Consider the following 17,732-nt stretch of genomic DNA (forward strand, 5'->3'; position numbering starts at 1 on the left):
TTGTTCCGCTTGCTGGAGTCCCTCAAGCTGATGTTGCCCCCCCCCCCCCACCACACCACAGCAAAAAAGAGGACGCTGGCTACAACCGACTGGTAGAAAGATAGCAGCAGTCGGTTGCACCCGTCGCTGAGTCTCCTCAGGAAGAACAGCCTGCTCTGTCCCTTCCTGTAGAGGGCCTCAGTGTTGTCCGACCAGTCCAGTTTTTTGTTCAGGTGAACTCCAAGGAACTTGTAGGACTCCACCATCTCTACCTCCTCCCCTCCAAGGATTATGGGAGATGGGGTTAACCACTACACCAAGCAGCGTGACAGACAGCGTACCCCCCAGGACGAGACCCCCATCATCAGAGGTCGTCTCGATCGTGTTCTCGAAGTATCTCTTCCCTGTATCTTTTTGTATATCTTTCTTATCCATCTATCTATCTCTCTCTCTCCTCCTGTTACAGGCCTCCAGGCCCAGGGCTGACCTCACCTATTCAGTCACCCCCCCGACTCCCCTCAACACAGTCACATTAGGAAATGTCCAAATGGTCGCTCATATGTTCCCCAGATAAGACTTTGGCCCCCGGGATCTGCTTCCACCGCGATTATCGCCGTAGTATCCTTCCTGATGACCCCCCTCCCCAGCCAGTCTGACCGTAGCAAAGCGTGACCTCGGTTACATTGTATTAACTCGCTCACATCTGGCATTTAACTTGTGTGAAGAAGATAATGCGCCTTGGGGCAACATCGGCTAGGTTCTGTGCTGCGTTTATTTACTCAACGTCCAGCACTGTGTAGTTGCGTTTGCTGACTGGATTATGAGGCGTCACAGTAGACGGGCTGAAGTGGATTGGGTTGATGTATGACGGTGGCCATAGAAGATAACATGCAGATATTCATTGATTGATCCCCATTGGGGAAATGCAGGTGTCATAGCAGCGCGGGGGAGAGGAGGTACAGGTATGGGCAGGGTAACGGGAAGACAATAAATATGGGCAATACAATTGTTTTTATATGAATATAAAGTATGAAAAGTAAACGGTAGATAAGAAGGTGCAGATGAGGGTCTGTATATCCTATCGGTCATTATACACAGTGCTAGAGTCTGTACAGGGTTTAGTGTTTAACCTTCCTGCAACCCACTAAAACACTGCACACGTTGACCCCTTTGGGACGTTTTATGTCCCATGTACTTTACATGTAATATATATATATTTACTTATTTTTTTATGAATACCATTATTAACACATTAACTGCCACGCAGTTTGCCCGTCTCATACCACTCTCTGCCACCACTCTAAGCCTATGGAGATGTTCACCTTCTTTGCAGGGCTATAACTTTTTAAATTGTATTGCTAAATTGACATTACTATGGCCCATTCAACATCGATTATCTATCGTTCAGCATGTAGGAACATTATACTTTTTCATTCATAGATTCATACGAAAATACCGTCTAGAACAGACCTGGGCATTGTACGGCCCGCGGGCCGCATCCGGCCCGCGGGATGATTCTGACCGGCCCGCGAAAGATTATATGATAATAAAAAAAAATAAAAAAAATATATTTTTTTTAATATTTTTATTTTTTTTTACTTTTTTTTACTTTTTTCTTTTCATGTCAACGTTCACACGCACAATATACGCTTAGGAGACATGCTCAGAAGATGTTGGTTCTCTTTGGATCCACCTACATATGTGAACAGACATTCTCAGTCATGACGTTTACCAAGTCCAGGTACAGATCCTCTCTCACTGATGAACATCTGGCAGCTGTGCTTCGCATCTCCACCTCAGACATGCAACCTGACTTTGATGGACTTGTTAAAGCTCAACAGAGACTGGATTTCTCACACTGAATGAAACAAAAAAGAACTGAAGAACACTAAAATGTGGAAATATAACAAGTGAAATGGGACACTTGATTTTTTTTTTCTTAAATGTTTAATATAGGCATGTAAAGTAAAAAAGGCTACAAAACTGGGACACTTTTCTTTACACAGTTCAGTGACATGTCTTGTTTATTTTTGCTATAAGATGATGTGATGTCTTTAGAAAGCTAAGAAAATCCTTGTTTCAATAGTATATGAAACTCAAAATGCCCTTTGTTATTAATGTTTCACATTTTGTTCATCATTTTGGAAATAAATTCTATTTGAATAAATGATATTTTTGAAAGCTAACCTCACCTTTTAATTGCCAAATAATAACATACACTCTTACCAGGGGTCAAAACAATGCCATTTACTGCTTTTTATATAGAAATAAAATGTATATTATGCATAATTGAGTTTGGAATTTTGGCCCGGCCCCCCAACATATTTTCAGTTGCTCATTCGGCCCCCTGGGAAAAATAATTGCCCACCCCTGGTCTAGAATATAAATATGTTTTTATCGTTTTCTACAGTAATTCCTAGAACGTGAGTTATAGGCATAAACGCATATATAGATTATCAACTGCCGTTTGTTGCCGATACACGTTATATTAAAAACTTCAACTGTACATGATCCTAAACGTTATGACTGATCATGCGCGGATGAGCGGGGGGGGGAGGGGGTCGTTTATAATTCCGTGATCGTCAGTAAATGCTTTATGTAGTATGGGTGATATATTGATCAGAGCAGTTTGCATTAATAATAATAAACACTCACGCTGAAAATGACGTCAGCGTCCTCTTACCGTTTGCCGATGAGACTGGAGGAAAAAGATCCTACTTATTTGATGGTGATCAACTCGATCCATTTCCGGTTTGTATAATAATAATAAACGCCCAAATCATATCGATTATTGAGTTATGGCAGTGATCCATATACACAATGTGTGTCTAGAGTCCCGCAACAATATGTGAGTGCCGGACGCATTTGCCCGGTGCACCGAGATCACCAGAGATCCATTTCCGGTTGTAACTCGCCGATCATCCACCAGGCGGCAGTATTGAAGCGTTGCAGAGTTGTGCAGGCTCCCACTGCATCAGACCAGGCTCCGTGAGGGCATTCTGAATACCATGGCGAAAAAATGAAATATGATCTCAATAACGTCGTGCGCCGTGGAATGGCAGAATTAGCATGACCTTGAAACACGTTGTACAACATTTTTGGCGCAGGATGTGTTAACTTCAGTCCTCAACATACATATAAAGTATTCATTCATTTTCAGGATTTTAACCCCTTAAATACCAGTTTGTGTGATTGAAGCGTGGCCTATTTTCAAGACAAAAAACACTAAGGGTTAATTATTTTCCATCCCATAAATGCTAATGTAATTTTTTTTGGGGTGGTATTATGAGAGCCTGGAGTGTCGAAGATTGGCAAAAAAAATAAGTTTGATATATAATTTTTTTTGTGCAGTGACACAAAAAAAACACTGCACACAGTGTACCCTTTGGTCCAAAAACTTCCCTATTGACTCCCATGTTAAACACGTTTTTTGAAAACGACGCCATTGCAGATTGAATTTAGATTTTTATAATTTTTTTCATCTAGGCCCCTTTATGGGCATTTACATATGCATGATTACAAATTTTTTTCAAGATGGCCGCATTGCGTCATCTATTTCCGGCGTCCACAGCTTGTGTGTTTACTGCTTATATCCTGCAATGCCGTTAAAAAAATATTTGTATCTAAAATTATTTGAGAATGTTTTATGGAGGTCTTAGTGTGGTGTGCATGCGTGTGTTGAGAAATTAATGTGTGTGCATGTGGTCATTTGCAGCCATTATGTGAAAATGGCTAGTACACAGTAATGTGATAAAACATTCTCAAATCATTTTAGATTAGATAGATAGATGACGCAATGCGGCCATCTTGAAAAAAATTAATAATCATGCATATGTAAATGCCCATAAAGGGCCTAGATGAAAGAATAATATATTTTTTTAATTCAATCTGCAATGGCGTTCCAAAAAAAGTGTTTAACATGGGAGTCAATAGGGACGTTTTTTTACCAAAGGGTACACCGTGTGCAGTGTTTTTTTGCAGGACAGACTATAGAGTAAAAAAAATAAAAAAAATGCAGACTTTTGCCCCAGAAAAACTGCCTGACTTAATTTCAGGGGATATGCAATAAATCAAGACAAGGTTATCCCAAGTACAGTATGTACAGTATATACAGTTGGGAAGTTTTTTGTCCCAGGGGTGCAGGAAGGTTTTAAGAGTCTGACATTTCTAAAAGTTCTCAAGTTCTGTGTACATCTGGGTACTGCTTGATTACATTTTGAATTTAATTTTTTTGTATCTTAAGGAATTAAATGGAGATCATGCATTGGATTTTTTGTCATTCACCAAATCAGTTGAGCAACTTGAGGCCACTCAATGAGATAACCACAAAACACCTTGAAACGACACCGTTCTCTCTGTTTCTCTCTCTCTACATGAGTGGTCAGGGTCTCTCTCTCTCTCTCTCTCTCTACATGAGTGGTCATGGTCTATCACTCTCTCTACATGAGTGGTCAGAGCCAGGGCCCCCAGGCTGTGTGACACTCGTCCTGAGTCATTAAAACATCACCTCAGTCTTAATTATACCCTGTGTCAGCGGCCCCCAGGCCCATCACTGAGACTGATGTGTAAGCGGGGCCCCCCCCCCCAGGCCCATCACAGTGACTGGTTTGTATAGAGGTGGGGGGGGCTTGTTGTGTGGTAAACGCAGCCCGCCCTTTGATCAGGGAATCCACGGAGCGCTGGTGTTGACCAAGAGGAGAGAGAAAAGGGGAATGAACGTAACACCAGGCCCTTGTTCCCCAGAAGAGGAAATGAGGAAACTTGTTTTCTCCTGGTCGCTTGGCAGGCTGACTAGATGGATGGACAGGGGGACAGGAGGTCGCTTGGCTGGCTGACTAGAAGGATGGACAGGAGGTCGCCTGGAGGGAGAGGATGTGGGGGGGGTGCGCTTGTGCGTGTGGTGGTGCCCATGTGTCCATTTGAGCACAGGGATCAACATATGTCACGTGTCTTACCTGTTCTTTGGTTCAACAGTTGATCTGACCTGTAATAATTAATTACTGTGTTTAAGCTGCACTGAAACCACAAGTCCTAAACCTTTAGGTATCATCCAGTGCATAATACTGACCTGATGTATTACTGAACAGTATAGACTTAGACCAGTGCATAATACTCACCTGATGTATTCCTGAACAGTATAGACTTAGACCAATGCCTAATACTGACCTGATACTGACTGAACAGTATAGACTTAGACCAATGCATAATACTGACCTGATGTATTCCTGAACAGTATAGACTTAGACCAATGCCTAATACTGACCTGATACTGACTGAACAGTATAGACTTAGACCAATGCCTAATACTGACCTGATATTGACTGAACAGTATAGACTTAGACCAATGCCTAATACTGACCTGATACTGAACAGTATAGACTTAGACCAATGCCTAATACTGACCTGATACTGAACAGTGTAGACTTAGACTTAGACTTAGACCGTTAGTCAATGGATAAAAATGATTAACACTAGAACAGCCATACATGGAGAAAATGTCACTGATTCCCGCCGGAAGGGGTCAGATGACCCCACAGCTTATATGAGAAATATGAGAAAAAAATAAACAGTGTAAACTATATAATGACCTCTTAATATAAAAATATGCGGTTTACCACAGGTTTGAGTGAAAAAAATAATATAATAATAAATAAAAATATTATAATTCTTTTTTTTTTGGATGGAAGAGCCACACATTGACGGAGCAAAGAGCCACATGCGGCTCGCGAGCCATGGGTTGGCCACCCCTGCGCTAGACGCTCGCAAAGTTCTGTGACTTTCCACATATATATTCCATATATATGTGGAATAACGATCTAATTACATTTTCCTGAAGTCATTTTGAAATTTCAGAAACCGTGCCAGATAAAACTTTGAGTGACAGAGCTGGAGCTCGACCGAGTGACGAGGATACATTTATTGAAAATGCCTAGGGGTCATTTGACCCCTTGTCAGCTGTGCTAGTGTTAAGAATGTAAATTTTTTTCTCTATTCTACGGATGTGCCAAAAATGGAGAAGACCTGTTGAACATGGCTTTGATTTCTCACATGTTGAACATGGCTTTGATTTCTCACATGTTAGATTTCTGACATGTTAAACATGGCTTTGATTTCTGACATGTTAGATTTCTGACATGTTAGATTTCTGACATGTTAAACGTGGCTTTGATTTCTGACATGTTGAACATGGCTTTGATTTCTGACTTGTTAAACATGGCTTTGATTTCTGACATGTTAAACATGGCTTTGATTTCTGACATGTTGCACATGGCGTTGATTTCTGACATGTTGAACATGGTGTTGGTGTCAGATTTGAGTATATGGCTTCTTTGCTTTCCTTCCATGTGCAGCCACTTTTATCAACTCATACAGTTAGAGACATTCAGACCTGTACAACCACAGTCGTCTGCAGTTGGCCTCTGAACCAATAGCGTATATCTGCAGTGCAGCAACCCCCGGCTTGTACTGTGTGTGAGGGCTTGTACTGTGTGTGACTGTACGTCAGGGCTTGTACTGTGTGTTGTTTCCGGTAAAACCCGGAAGTAGACAGTTTGTGCTGTTTATTTTTGCATTTCTGTGTTCCGTGTTGCGGGTTAGGGTTAAGGTTAGGGTTGGGGTTAGGGTTAGGGTTAAAAATAAACAGCACAAACTGACTACTTCCGGGTTTTACCGGAACAACACACAGTACAAGCCCTGACGCACAGTCACACACAGTATAAGCCCTCACACACCGTACAAGCCGGGGGTTGTGGCACTGCAGATATACCCTACTCCTCTGAACAGCTCTACTGGAGCATTCCAGGGTTGCTCCAGTAGGGGGCGACAGTGGCTCAGGAGGTAGAGGGTCATCTTGTAGTCGGAAGGTTCCCGGTTCGATTCCCACTCCTCCCGGGCAGTGTGTCGATGTGTCCTTGAGCAAGACACTTAACCCCTAATTTCCCCCCGATGTGCAGGTTGGCACCTTGCATGGTTGCAATTGTGTGTATTGAGCTGTACTGTATTGTACCCATTCTGCAATCTGTTAATAAAGTTTTCAATCAATCAATCAATCAATGCTCCACTGTCGGTGTGTGAGTGAACGGGGGAATGTGAGGAACAAGATTGTAAAGCGCTTTTGGATAAAAGCGCTATATAACTTCACCATTTACCATTTAAGTGCCGTGCTCAAGGACACTTCAGTGGTGATTTGTCGAAAGAGGGAACCGCGTTAGTCATTCACTGTCCCCAGGACAGATTTTTATCCCTGCCAGTCTGGGCGTCGAACCTACGACCTTCCAGTCCGCTTCTCCAACCTTGAGGCTACGGCTGCCCCTGGTGCTGCTTACTGACATTCTGTAAACTCGGTTAATGGTTTAATGCCATTCTGTAAACTCTGTTAATGGTTTAATGTTAACCAAATGTGCCAGGATGTTAAGCGTATACAGTACAACACACGCGTCACGTAGATATTGTTTCATCTCAATTGACCACGTTTGCAAAGAGAGCCTGATTTGAAACGTGGTGATTTAAGTGTCATTTCCAACCCAATGGGCCAAAGTCTCTCTCTCTCGCTCTTTTCTCTCCCTCCACCTCTGCCTTTCTTTCAGCCCTATCGGAGTCGATTGAAAGCCAATGAGGCAGCTAACGTGAGGAAAGCTAGAAATGTACTCGCTTTAAGTTCATGCATCAGGCCTCTCCTCTCTCTTTCTCTCTCTCTCTCTCTCTCTCTCTCTCTCTCTCTTTCTCTTTCTCTTTCTCTCCCTCTCTCTCTCTCTCTCTCTGTGGGCCTGGCATTCAGCACAACAATATGGCAGCAGCAGAGAAAGACTCGCCAAAGGAGCTGTTCTCTGTAACACGATGGTTCGCTTCACGCCCCATTTGCCACCAATACCCCTCTTTTCCTCTCTTTCTCGCTCTCTCTCGCTCTCTCTCTCTCTAGCTCTACCTTCCTCTCTCTCTCTCTCTCTCTCTCTCTCTATCTAGCTCTACATTTTTTTCTCTTTCAGGGCCAGGGCTTTGGGACAGGTCCACCTGCGGGGGGGGTTAGAATTTAAACGCATTGATCTCTAACACACTGAATACAAGCCTATTTCCTGGCTTTCTCTCTCTTTTCTTCCACCGCTCTTTCTTCGTAAACACTTGTCAGCTTGAGCTCTCCTTCACTCTCGTGAGCATGCAGGGTCCATGTTTTTTTAATTGTGTTCCGTGTTTGCGCTTTTGAACGAGCGCTTGTCCATATTCAGTCCATCGTAAGTGCTCTCAATTTGCACTGGAAAACAAAATACTTTTATACTGAACTTCTATAAATCTATTTCCGGGTGGATTTTAAGTAGCGTATTCAGTACATTTTATAATTACAGACATCAGTTGTATTAGCAAAAAGTCCACTAAGACTATTACCTTGGAGCATCGCTGTTGCTAGTGGCTCTTATCACCGCTGTTGCTAGTGGCTCTTATCACCGCTGTTGCTAGTGGCTCTTATCACCGCTGTTGCTAGTGGCTCTTATCACCGCTGTTGCTCGTGGCTCTTATCAAGTGAGTGGTTGAACGTAATTGAACTGAGCTGTTGACCACCACTGGTGCTAGAGCAGCCTTCACAGACCACAGTGTTGGGGTATTTAAAATGCAGCCCATCATCCTTCCCTTTTAAGGGTGTGTATCAAAAGGCTTTTTTAGGGCTGTCGTTTTGTCCCTCTCCTGCTCACTTTTCACTTGGTATCTTTGAGGGCGCTGAGGCAGAAAATACATTGAGTGGGAGACGGGCGCCTTCCAAGTCAATTTGGGTGTTTAGTTAAAAGGAAGGAAAGTGATTGCGCCTCTCGTTTTTTCGCCTCGCCAATGGGGCGCCATGCAGATGGAGATTAGTTATTGTATGATGATTTGGCGTCTGGTAAAGCTTTCCATTTAAATGCACCCAGTGGTTATTTTGCATAGTGTTGTTCCCCCCTGCAATTTGCCTCAGCTCAGCAGACATTGGCCATCGTCTCGTCTTAATGCTGTGTAATTGTTGGAGGAAGGGGGGGCAGGAGGTTGGGAGGTAGTGTAGTGGAGGTGGTGTAGTGGAGGTGGGAGGTGGTGTAGTGGAGATGGGAGGTTGTGGAGGTGGGAGGTGGTGTAGTCTGTAGTGGATGTGAGGGGTGGAGGTGGTGTAGTGGAGGTGGGAGGTAGTGTAGTGGAGGTGGGAGGTGGTGTAGTGGAGGTGGGAGGTGGTGTAGTGGAGATGGGAGGTGGTGTAGTGGAGATGGGAGGTGGTGTAGTGGAGATGGGAGGTGGTGTAGTGGAGATGGGAGGTTGTGGAGGTGGGAGGTGGTGTAGTCTGTAGTGGATGTGAGGGGTGGTGTAGTGGAGGTGGGAGGTGGTGTAGTGGAGGTGGTGTAGTGGAGGTGGGAGGTGGTGTAGTGGAGGTGGTGTAGTGGAGGTGGGAGGTGGTGTAGTGGAGGTGGTGTAGTGGAGGTGGGAGGTGGTGTAGTGGAGGTGGGAGGTGGTGTAGTCTGTAGTGGATGTGAGAGGTGGGAGGTGGTGTAGTGGAGGTGGGAGGTGGTGTAGTCTGTAGTGGATGTGAGGGGTGGTGTAGTGGAGGTGGGAGGTAGTGTAGTTGAGGTGGGAGGTGGTGTAGTGGAGGTGGGAGGTGGTGTAGTGGAGGTGGTGTAGTGGAGATGGTGTAGTGGAGATGGGAGGTTGTGGAGGTGGGAGGTGGTGTAGTGGAGATGGTGTAGTGGAGGTGGGAGGTGGTGTAGTCTGTAGTGGATGTGAGGGGTAAAGGTGGTGTAGTGGAGGTGGGAGGTGGTGTAGTGGAGGTGGTGTAGTGGAGGTGGTGTAGTGGAGGTGGGAGGTGGTGTAGTGGAGGTGGGAGGTGGTGTAGTCTGTAGTGGATGTGAGGGGTGGAGGTGGTGTAGTGGAGGTGGGAGGTGGTGTAGTGGAGGTGGGAGGTGGTGTAGTCTGTAGTGGATGTGAGGGGTGGAGGTGGTGTAGTGGAGGTGGGAGGTGGTGTAGTCTGTAGTGGATGTGAGGGGTGGTGTAGTGGAGGTGGGAGGTAGTGTAGTTGAGGTGGGAGGTGGTGTAGTGGAGATGGGAGGTGGTGTAGTGGAGATGGGAGGTTGTGGAGGTGGGAGGTGGTGTAGTGGAGGTGGGAGGTGGTGTAGTGGAGATGGGAGGTTGTGGAGGTGGGAGGTGGTGTAGTGGAGGTGGTGTAGTGGAGATGGTGTAGTGGAGATGGGAGGTTGTGGGAGGTGGTGTAGTGGAGGTGGGAGGTGGTGTAGTGGAGGTGGTGTAGTGGAGGTGGTGTAGTGGAGGTGGGAGGTGGTGTAGTGGAGGTGGGAGGTGGTGTAGTGGAGGTGGGAGGTGGTGTAGTGGAGGTAATGTAGTATATATGGGAGGTGATGTAGTGTATATGGGAGGTAGTGGAGGTGGGAGGTGGTGTAGTGGAGGTAATGTAGTGGAGGTGGGAGGTGGTGTAGTGGAGGTGGGAGGTGGTGTAGTGGAGGTGGGAGGTGGTGTAGTGGAGGTGGTGTAGTGGAGGTGGTGTAGTGGAGGTGGTGTAGTGGATGTGAGGGGTGGTGTAGTGGAGGTGGGAGGTAATGTAGTGTATATGGGAGGTGATGTAGTGGAGGTGGGAGGTGGAGGTGAGGGGTGGTGTAGTATATATGGGAGGTGATGTAGTATATATGGGAGGTGATGTAGTATATATGGGAGGTGGTGTAGTATATATGGGAGGTGATGTAGTATATATGGGAGGTGATGTAGTATATATGGGAGGTGATGTAGTATATATGGGAGGTAGTGGATGTGATAGGTGGTGTAGTGGAGGTGAGGGGTGGTGTAGTGGAGGTGGGAGGTGGTTTGGAGCCTGTTCTGGGCCCATTAAGCTGAATTATTAATCTGAAAGTGGAATAAAAAGTTTTTACAGACACAGGTATGTTTTGACTTGTTTCTCTCTCTCCCTCTTTCTCTCTGTATCTCTCTCCTTCTGTATCTCTCTTTCTCTCTCTCTCCCTCTCCCCCCACCTCACACTCGTGTGCTTGAAGGTTTGTACAGAGAAAATGAAAGTGGTGGTGGTTTTTGTCTTTTCACTCAGGTTCCTGATGGTGTTTTCAGGTTTCTTCACACATCATCTGCTCTTGTCTTCTTTTTATTATGATTTTTTGCCCAACTGGTCTGGAGTCTGTAATCACCTCAAACAATACTCTCTCTCCCGTCTGCACCATGTTCTGATGAGGTCTCACAAGGTCCTGGCTATTCATCAAGATTGTGTGTGTGTGTGTGTGTGTGTGTGTGTGTGTGTGTGTGTGTGTGTGTGTGTGTGTGTGTGTGTGTGTGTGTGTGTGTGTGTGTGTGTGTGTGTGTGTGTGTGTGTGTGTGTGTGTGTGTGTGTGTGTGTGTGTGTGTGTGTGTGTGTGTGTGTGTGTGTGTGTGTGTGTGTGTGTGTGTGTGTGTGTGTGTGTGTGTGTGTGTGTGTGTGTGTGTGTGTGTGTGTGTGTGTGTGTGTGTGTGTGTGTGTGTGTGTGTGTGTGTGTGTGTGTGTGTGTGTGTGTGTGTGTGTGTGTGTGTGTGTGTGTGTGTGTGTGTGTGTGTGTGTGTGTGTGTGTGTGTGTGTGTGTGTGTGTGTGTGTGTGTGTGTGTGTGTGTGTGTGTGTGTGTGTGTGTGTGTGTGTGTGTGTGTGTGTGTGTGTGTGTGTGTGTGTGTGTGTGTGTGTGTGTGTGTGTGTGTGTGTGTGTGTGTGTGTGTGTGTGTGTGTGTGTGTGTGTGTGTGTGTGTGTGTGTGTGTGTGTGTGTGTGTGTGTGTGTGTGTGTGTGTGTGTGTGTGTGTGTGTGTGTGTGTGTGTGTGTGTGTGTGTGTGTGTGTGTGTGTGTGTGTGTGTGTGTGTGTGTGTGTGTGTGTGTGTGTGTGTGTGTGTGTGTGTGTGTGTGTGTGTGTGTGTGTGTGTGTGTGTGTGTGTGTGTGTGTCAAGTCTCAGGTCTTTAAGATAGAGCACAAGTCAAATCAAATGTATTTGTAAAGCCCGCAATCACACGTGTTAATGTCCCCATGGGCTGGACAAGTCTTCTTTAAGTCAAAAAGAAACATCACAATGAATCAAGAACAAAAAAAAAGTCCAATACAATTAAATACATGAAAATGACGTAGGAGAATGGAAAATAACAAGAAAGAACAAGATGGTGGTTTAGAATAATCAATACTACGACTATGTTATGGCTATCCTGGGATGAAAACAGAACAGTTTCCCACACAGCTATGTTATGGCTCTGAAGAACACACATCGTTTCCACCACAGGGACCCTGATGTAAACAAGACGAAAGTCTTTCTCTGGTCTGCATCCCCTTAACAATTGTGTGTATTGAGCCGTACTGTATTGTACCCATTCTGCAATCTGTTAATACAATTTTCAATCAATCAATAACCTCACAGGTAATTCTTTTTTTGATCCACTTTTTCTCCCATTTTCTATATTTTCTCCCATCCCAATTTTCGTATCATCCAATTCAACCCTCCCCTGTCACGGACGCTGTTTCTTGCCTCCCACAAGCCGGCTGCAATGTGGACTAAGTCATACATAGCACAAGTCCCCTCCGGTACTTGAGGTAACAGCAGTTGCATCTTTTCACCTGCGCAGCTCGATCTCTCAGTGGCGAGGAGTAACGCGTGGGAGGCTCACGCTGCCCCTGACACTTCCTGATTCTACTGCGCAGGCGCACCAACCGACCTGTAGGAGTCGCTGTCCACAACGCCCGATCCCCACCCATCAGTTTCCCACCCCCTAATACGGCCAATGTGTATTAGTATGAACGACCAGCTAAACTGAAAGCAATGTGGAGCGCTGGGCTCAAACTGACGAGCCCAGCGTCTCCAGCATTTCGTGGCGAGCGCCTTGCCCACTACGCCACGTAGCCGCCCGAACCTCACAGGCGTAAATCGTTATTGCCCGCCATGCATTGAACGCCAACAACGGCGTATCACGTGTTTGGGATCAATATTTAATTTTTTCGCCATGGCATTTGTAATTCATCCAGCCTCCCTCCGGATCGCAGCCGGACCCTGTTCTGATATTGCAACCCCTCAATACCGCCGCCTGGTACGCCAAACCGGACGTGGCGATCGGTGCATCAAGGAAATTCCTCCGCCAGAGATATATTGTGGCGTGGATCAATATACACACTCGAGTGCATTTGGATCGCTTTCTAAACGCAATAATCGATATGATTTCGGCGTTTATTGCGTCATACAAACCGGAAATGGATCTAGCAGATCGACGTCAAATAATTGGGATCTTTTTCCTCCAGTCTCATCGGCGAACGGTAAGAGGACACTAACGTTAGCTTGATTGTCCATTTCTTTGTTTGCAATCAGTCTGATCAATATATCAACCCATACTAAATAAAGCCGTTACTGACGATCAATGAATTATAAACGACCCCCCCATGTCCTTCACGCATGATGAAGCATAATGTATACCGATCATATACATTTGAATTTTTTTATATAGCGTGTATAGGAAAGAAACGCCAATCGATAATCTATCATTATGCTTCAGGGCCTATAACTAGCGTTTTTGGAATTACAGCAGAAAAGCTTAAAAACATATATTCTCGACGGTATTAACACAACAATGTATGAATGAAAAAATATAACGTTCCCACATCTGGAACGATAGATACCCGATGTTGAATGGGCCATAGTAATGCAGATATAGCTATAATATTTAAAAAGTTATAGCCCTGCAAAGAAGGTAAACATCTCCATAGGCTTACAGCGGTGGCAGAGAGGGCATAATGATGGGCACAATGCATGGCGCCCAATGTGTTAACCCTTTCCCCGCCAATAACGTCGTACAACGGGTTTCAAGTTCATGCGAATTCTGCCAATAACGGCGTACGATGTGATTCTGATCATAATTTCATATTTTCGCCATGGTATTCATATTTCACTGACGGAGCCTTGTCGGATGCTGTGTGAGCCAGCACAACTCTGCAACGCTTCAATACTGCCACCTGGTGGCTGATCGGCGAGTTGCAACCGGAAGTGGATCTCTTGTGATCCCGGTGCGTCTCCCTATTCCGTCCGGCCACTCGTTTATTGTCGCAGGACTCGATACACACACCGTGGATATGGATCTTTGCCATAACTCGATAATCTACATGATTTGGGCGTGTATTAGTAATATACAAACCGGAAATGGATCGCCTAGATCCCCACCACATAACTGGGATCTGTTTGCTCCACTCTCATCGCCCAACGGTACGAGGAGACTGACGTGAGTTTCAGCGTTTTTGTTTATCATTTTCGATACAAACTGCTCTGATCAATATATCACCCATACTACATGAAGCATCTAACGACTATCACGGATAATATAAACGACCCCCCCCCCCCTCCGTTCACCCGCGCATGATCAGTCATACCGTTTAGGACCATGTACAGTTGAAATTTTTAATATAGCGTTGATCGGTATCAAACTGCATTTGATGATATGCATTTGTGCCTATATCTCACGTTCTGGGAAATACTGCAGAAAATGATAAAAACATATTTATACTCTAGACGGTATTTTTGTATGAATGTGTGAATGAAAAAGTAAAACGTTCCTACATCCTGAACGATAGATAACATCCCCATAGACTTACAGTGCTGGCAGAGATCAAACAGCGATGGATATAAGCGTGGCAGAGAATGGGTTAAGGGGATGCAGACCAGAGAAAGACTTTCGTCTTGTTTACATCAGGGTTCCCCATTTTCAATTCATAATGAATTGTAAGTAAGGGTGCTCCGTGCAATCCATTCTTTGTGGATCTAGCCCTAAGTGTTTAATCCGCTGGGTTAACGTGTTTAATTAGGTACAAGTCTCAAGTCAGGTTTCAAATTGATTTCCATGCGACTTAAGTCTGAGTCACTAACCAGTGTGTGTGTGTGTGTGTGTGTGTGTGTGTGTGTGTGTGTGTGTTTCAGAGCCACGCTCCGGCCGACCTGTACCTGATGACGAAGAATCCCGAAGACGCTCCCAACACCCCTGACATGCTGGAGATCGAGTTCAAACGAGGTTTGTGTACTTGAACATGATTTATGTCCTTTCTTTTCTCTCTTTAGTTTGCTGCATTTTTGTTATTTATACTCTCATTAACACTTTCAGCGCCACACTTAGCGGTTATCTCTATCGCTAGATGGCCAGCTTGATAGTCATTCCCGCAGTGTTTCACTATGTTTGCAAAGCTGTGTGTGTGTTCTGTATTATAGCTGTGGAGACAATGGTGTGGCTCATTTGACAGACATTACTTGTAGTGCAACATTGGAAAAAAAAAAATTTCTACACACTGTAGTTTGTAGTTTATTACACGCTAAACATTGCGCATTTCCAAGATAATCCAGTCTTTTTTCATAGATTGCGAGATAAAAATGTGTTATGTGCAATAAAAAGATCAAAGGGTCAAAACCAGAGAAATCTCGGGTCTGGCGATCAACCGCTGGTGAGTTAACCCGGCATATCTCGGGTCTGGAGCCCAATGCGTTAAGGGCGGGAATCACCTGAGGTTAGGGTGACCAGATACAAAAAGTCCAAAAGCAGGACAACAGTAAGATTTTGGCGGGACAGATAGATAATGTCTATGTTTTTTAAAGGTTGCCAATGCAAAAGATAAAAAAAGTTTTCAAGTTTGGTTATTATTTGCCACAACAAAATACAGAATACTTTATGATGAAATGCTTGTTTCTGTATGAGCCTGTGAGAGTGTGCTTCATACAGTAAAAAGAGTCATTAAGAAGTAAGTAAAGGAATGTTCAATCAATATACATATATACAATATACAATACAGAGTAAAATGAGTAACAGTGAGGTACAATGCAGAAATGAGGTACAAAACTTAGGGTAAGGTGCAAATGAGGTATGAATGTAGAAATAACTTTGATATAATGCGTATCAGGCTTATCAAACACATATCGTGTCCAGTTACACTTTTGCCCACTAGTCGATGTACAGAGCTTGCTTCAATAACATTGCGGTTACAGTGTAGTCATTCCGTCTTGGGACGGATATCCGTCCATTTGATTTGGAGATTCCGTCATTTGATTTGGAGTCGTGACGGATTTTAACCTGAGCCAATCAGAGGCGTCAAATATCCTTTTTCCCCCTACCGCGGCCGCACCAAACAGTCATTTGCGAGCAATCGGCAAATTCTCAGGCAAATGCAACCAACCAGAAGGCGAGATTGTTCTGAGTTTACAGCCCTTTCACCCGCCTCCGCTGTGCTCAGCACCAATGGGAAGCGCCCATTTTGAGACTCTCTAGCGTCTAGCTCTACTCGCGAGTAAACTTGACTCATCAACACCATGCGGCAACTTTTTACGAGACCGTAAGTTCATTTGACTTATTCTAGTCTAAAGAAACATATATATTACTATTGCTATTGATAAATCTAGGTAACGTGAATGCCACAAAACGAATGCCTTTTGTTAATCAGAACGTTATTTACGCGACAAGCAGTGTGTTGTTGTCGTTGTTGTTGTTGTTGGTGGTGTTTCGTGTGTGTGCTTGCGCCGCTCGCTTTCTGATAAATGTATGAATGTTGATAAATCTAGATAACGTTAATGCCACAAAACGAATGACTTTGTTTAAGCTCAATAAACGTCTTTCTCCCATTTGTCCGGGAGATCTCTGGGTAACAGTACTGTATATTTGCATATCATATTATGTCACAAATGTAACATTACTATATACCTGTATGTCATGTATGTCACTATGAATTGAAAACGGGGGACCCTGATGTAAACAAGACGAACGTCTTTCTCTGGTCTGCATCCCCTTAACAATTGTGTGTATTGAGCTGTACTGTATTGTACCCATTCTGCAATCTGTTAAATATTGATTGATTGTTATTAACAGATTGCAGAATGGGTACAGTACAGCTCAATACACACAATTGTTAAGGGGATGCAGACCAGAGAAAGACTTTCGTCTTGTTTACATCAGGGTCCCCCATTTTCAGTTCATCATAACATATATGACACACATGACATACAGATAGACAATACTGCTACATCTATACATTTATGACATACCAGATTTACAAATACAGTAGCCTATTGTTTGTTTGTGATACAAAAATAGTCTAAAAAGAGTATATACATTTGACGAAGAAACTGTACATTGGAGGTGGTTGGGTGGGATGGGGGGGGGGTTGTAACTATACATTGGATTATCGACAAAACCTTACTTGGTCCCAAGAAGAGGGTCTCGTGTATTAAATAAAGTTTTCATTCATTCATTCACTCTGGATCTTGTAAATCCAGTAGCAATACACACAATTGTTAAGGGGATGTAGACCAGAGAAAGGCGTTTGTCTTGTTTACATCATCAGGGTCCCCCATTTTCAATTCATAGTGACATTTATGACATACACAACATACACATGACATCATGACATTTATGACATAGGGACATACATGCCTTACAGGTATATAGTAATAGTACTGTTACATTTGTCACATATACGATATGCAAATATACAGTACTGTTACCCAGAGATCCTAACAGTAAATATATACATATGATGAGGAGGAGACTGTACATTAGGAGGGGGTGAGTGAGTGGGTGGTAAATAAATATATACAAACGGTGGGGAGGAGACTGTCCATTGTTGTTGTGGCATAATTGCGAAACGTGTTTAGTCCCTTGTTTGTATGATAACAAGCCATTTAGTTCATGGTTCAAAGTGGGGAGGGGTGCTAGCTCGCCATCAATCAGAAGCTAGCCACAAGACTTGCATTCACGCTCTCCAGCACACAA

The 17,732-nt window shown here is 44.2% G+C and overlaps 1 protein-coding gene across 1 annotated transcript in view; it reads left to right on the plus strand.

Moving 5' to 3' along the window:
• The window catches only part of ass1 (argininosuccinate synthase 1), an 83,206-nt gene that overhangs the window by 40,007 nt on the left and 25,467 nt on the right, over window positions 1-17,732 (plus strand). Inside the window, exon 9 of the mRNA XM_084324624.1 lies at window positions 14,903-14,993. Within this exon, the coding sequence (XP_084180750.1) occupies window positions 14,903-14,993 (91 nt within the window). The remainder of the gene's footprint in view (window positions 1-14,902; window positions 14,994-17,732) is intronic.

This window comes from Notolepis coatsorum (assembly GCF_963971535.1).
Source record: "Notolepis coatsorum genome assembly, chromosome: 11".
NCBI classification, from domain to species: domain Eukaryota; kingdom Metazoa; phylum Chordata; class Actinopteri; order Aulopiformes; family Paralepididae; genus Notolepis; species Notolepis coatsorum.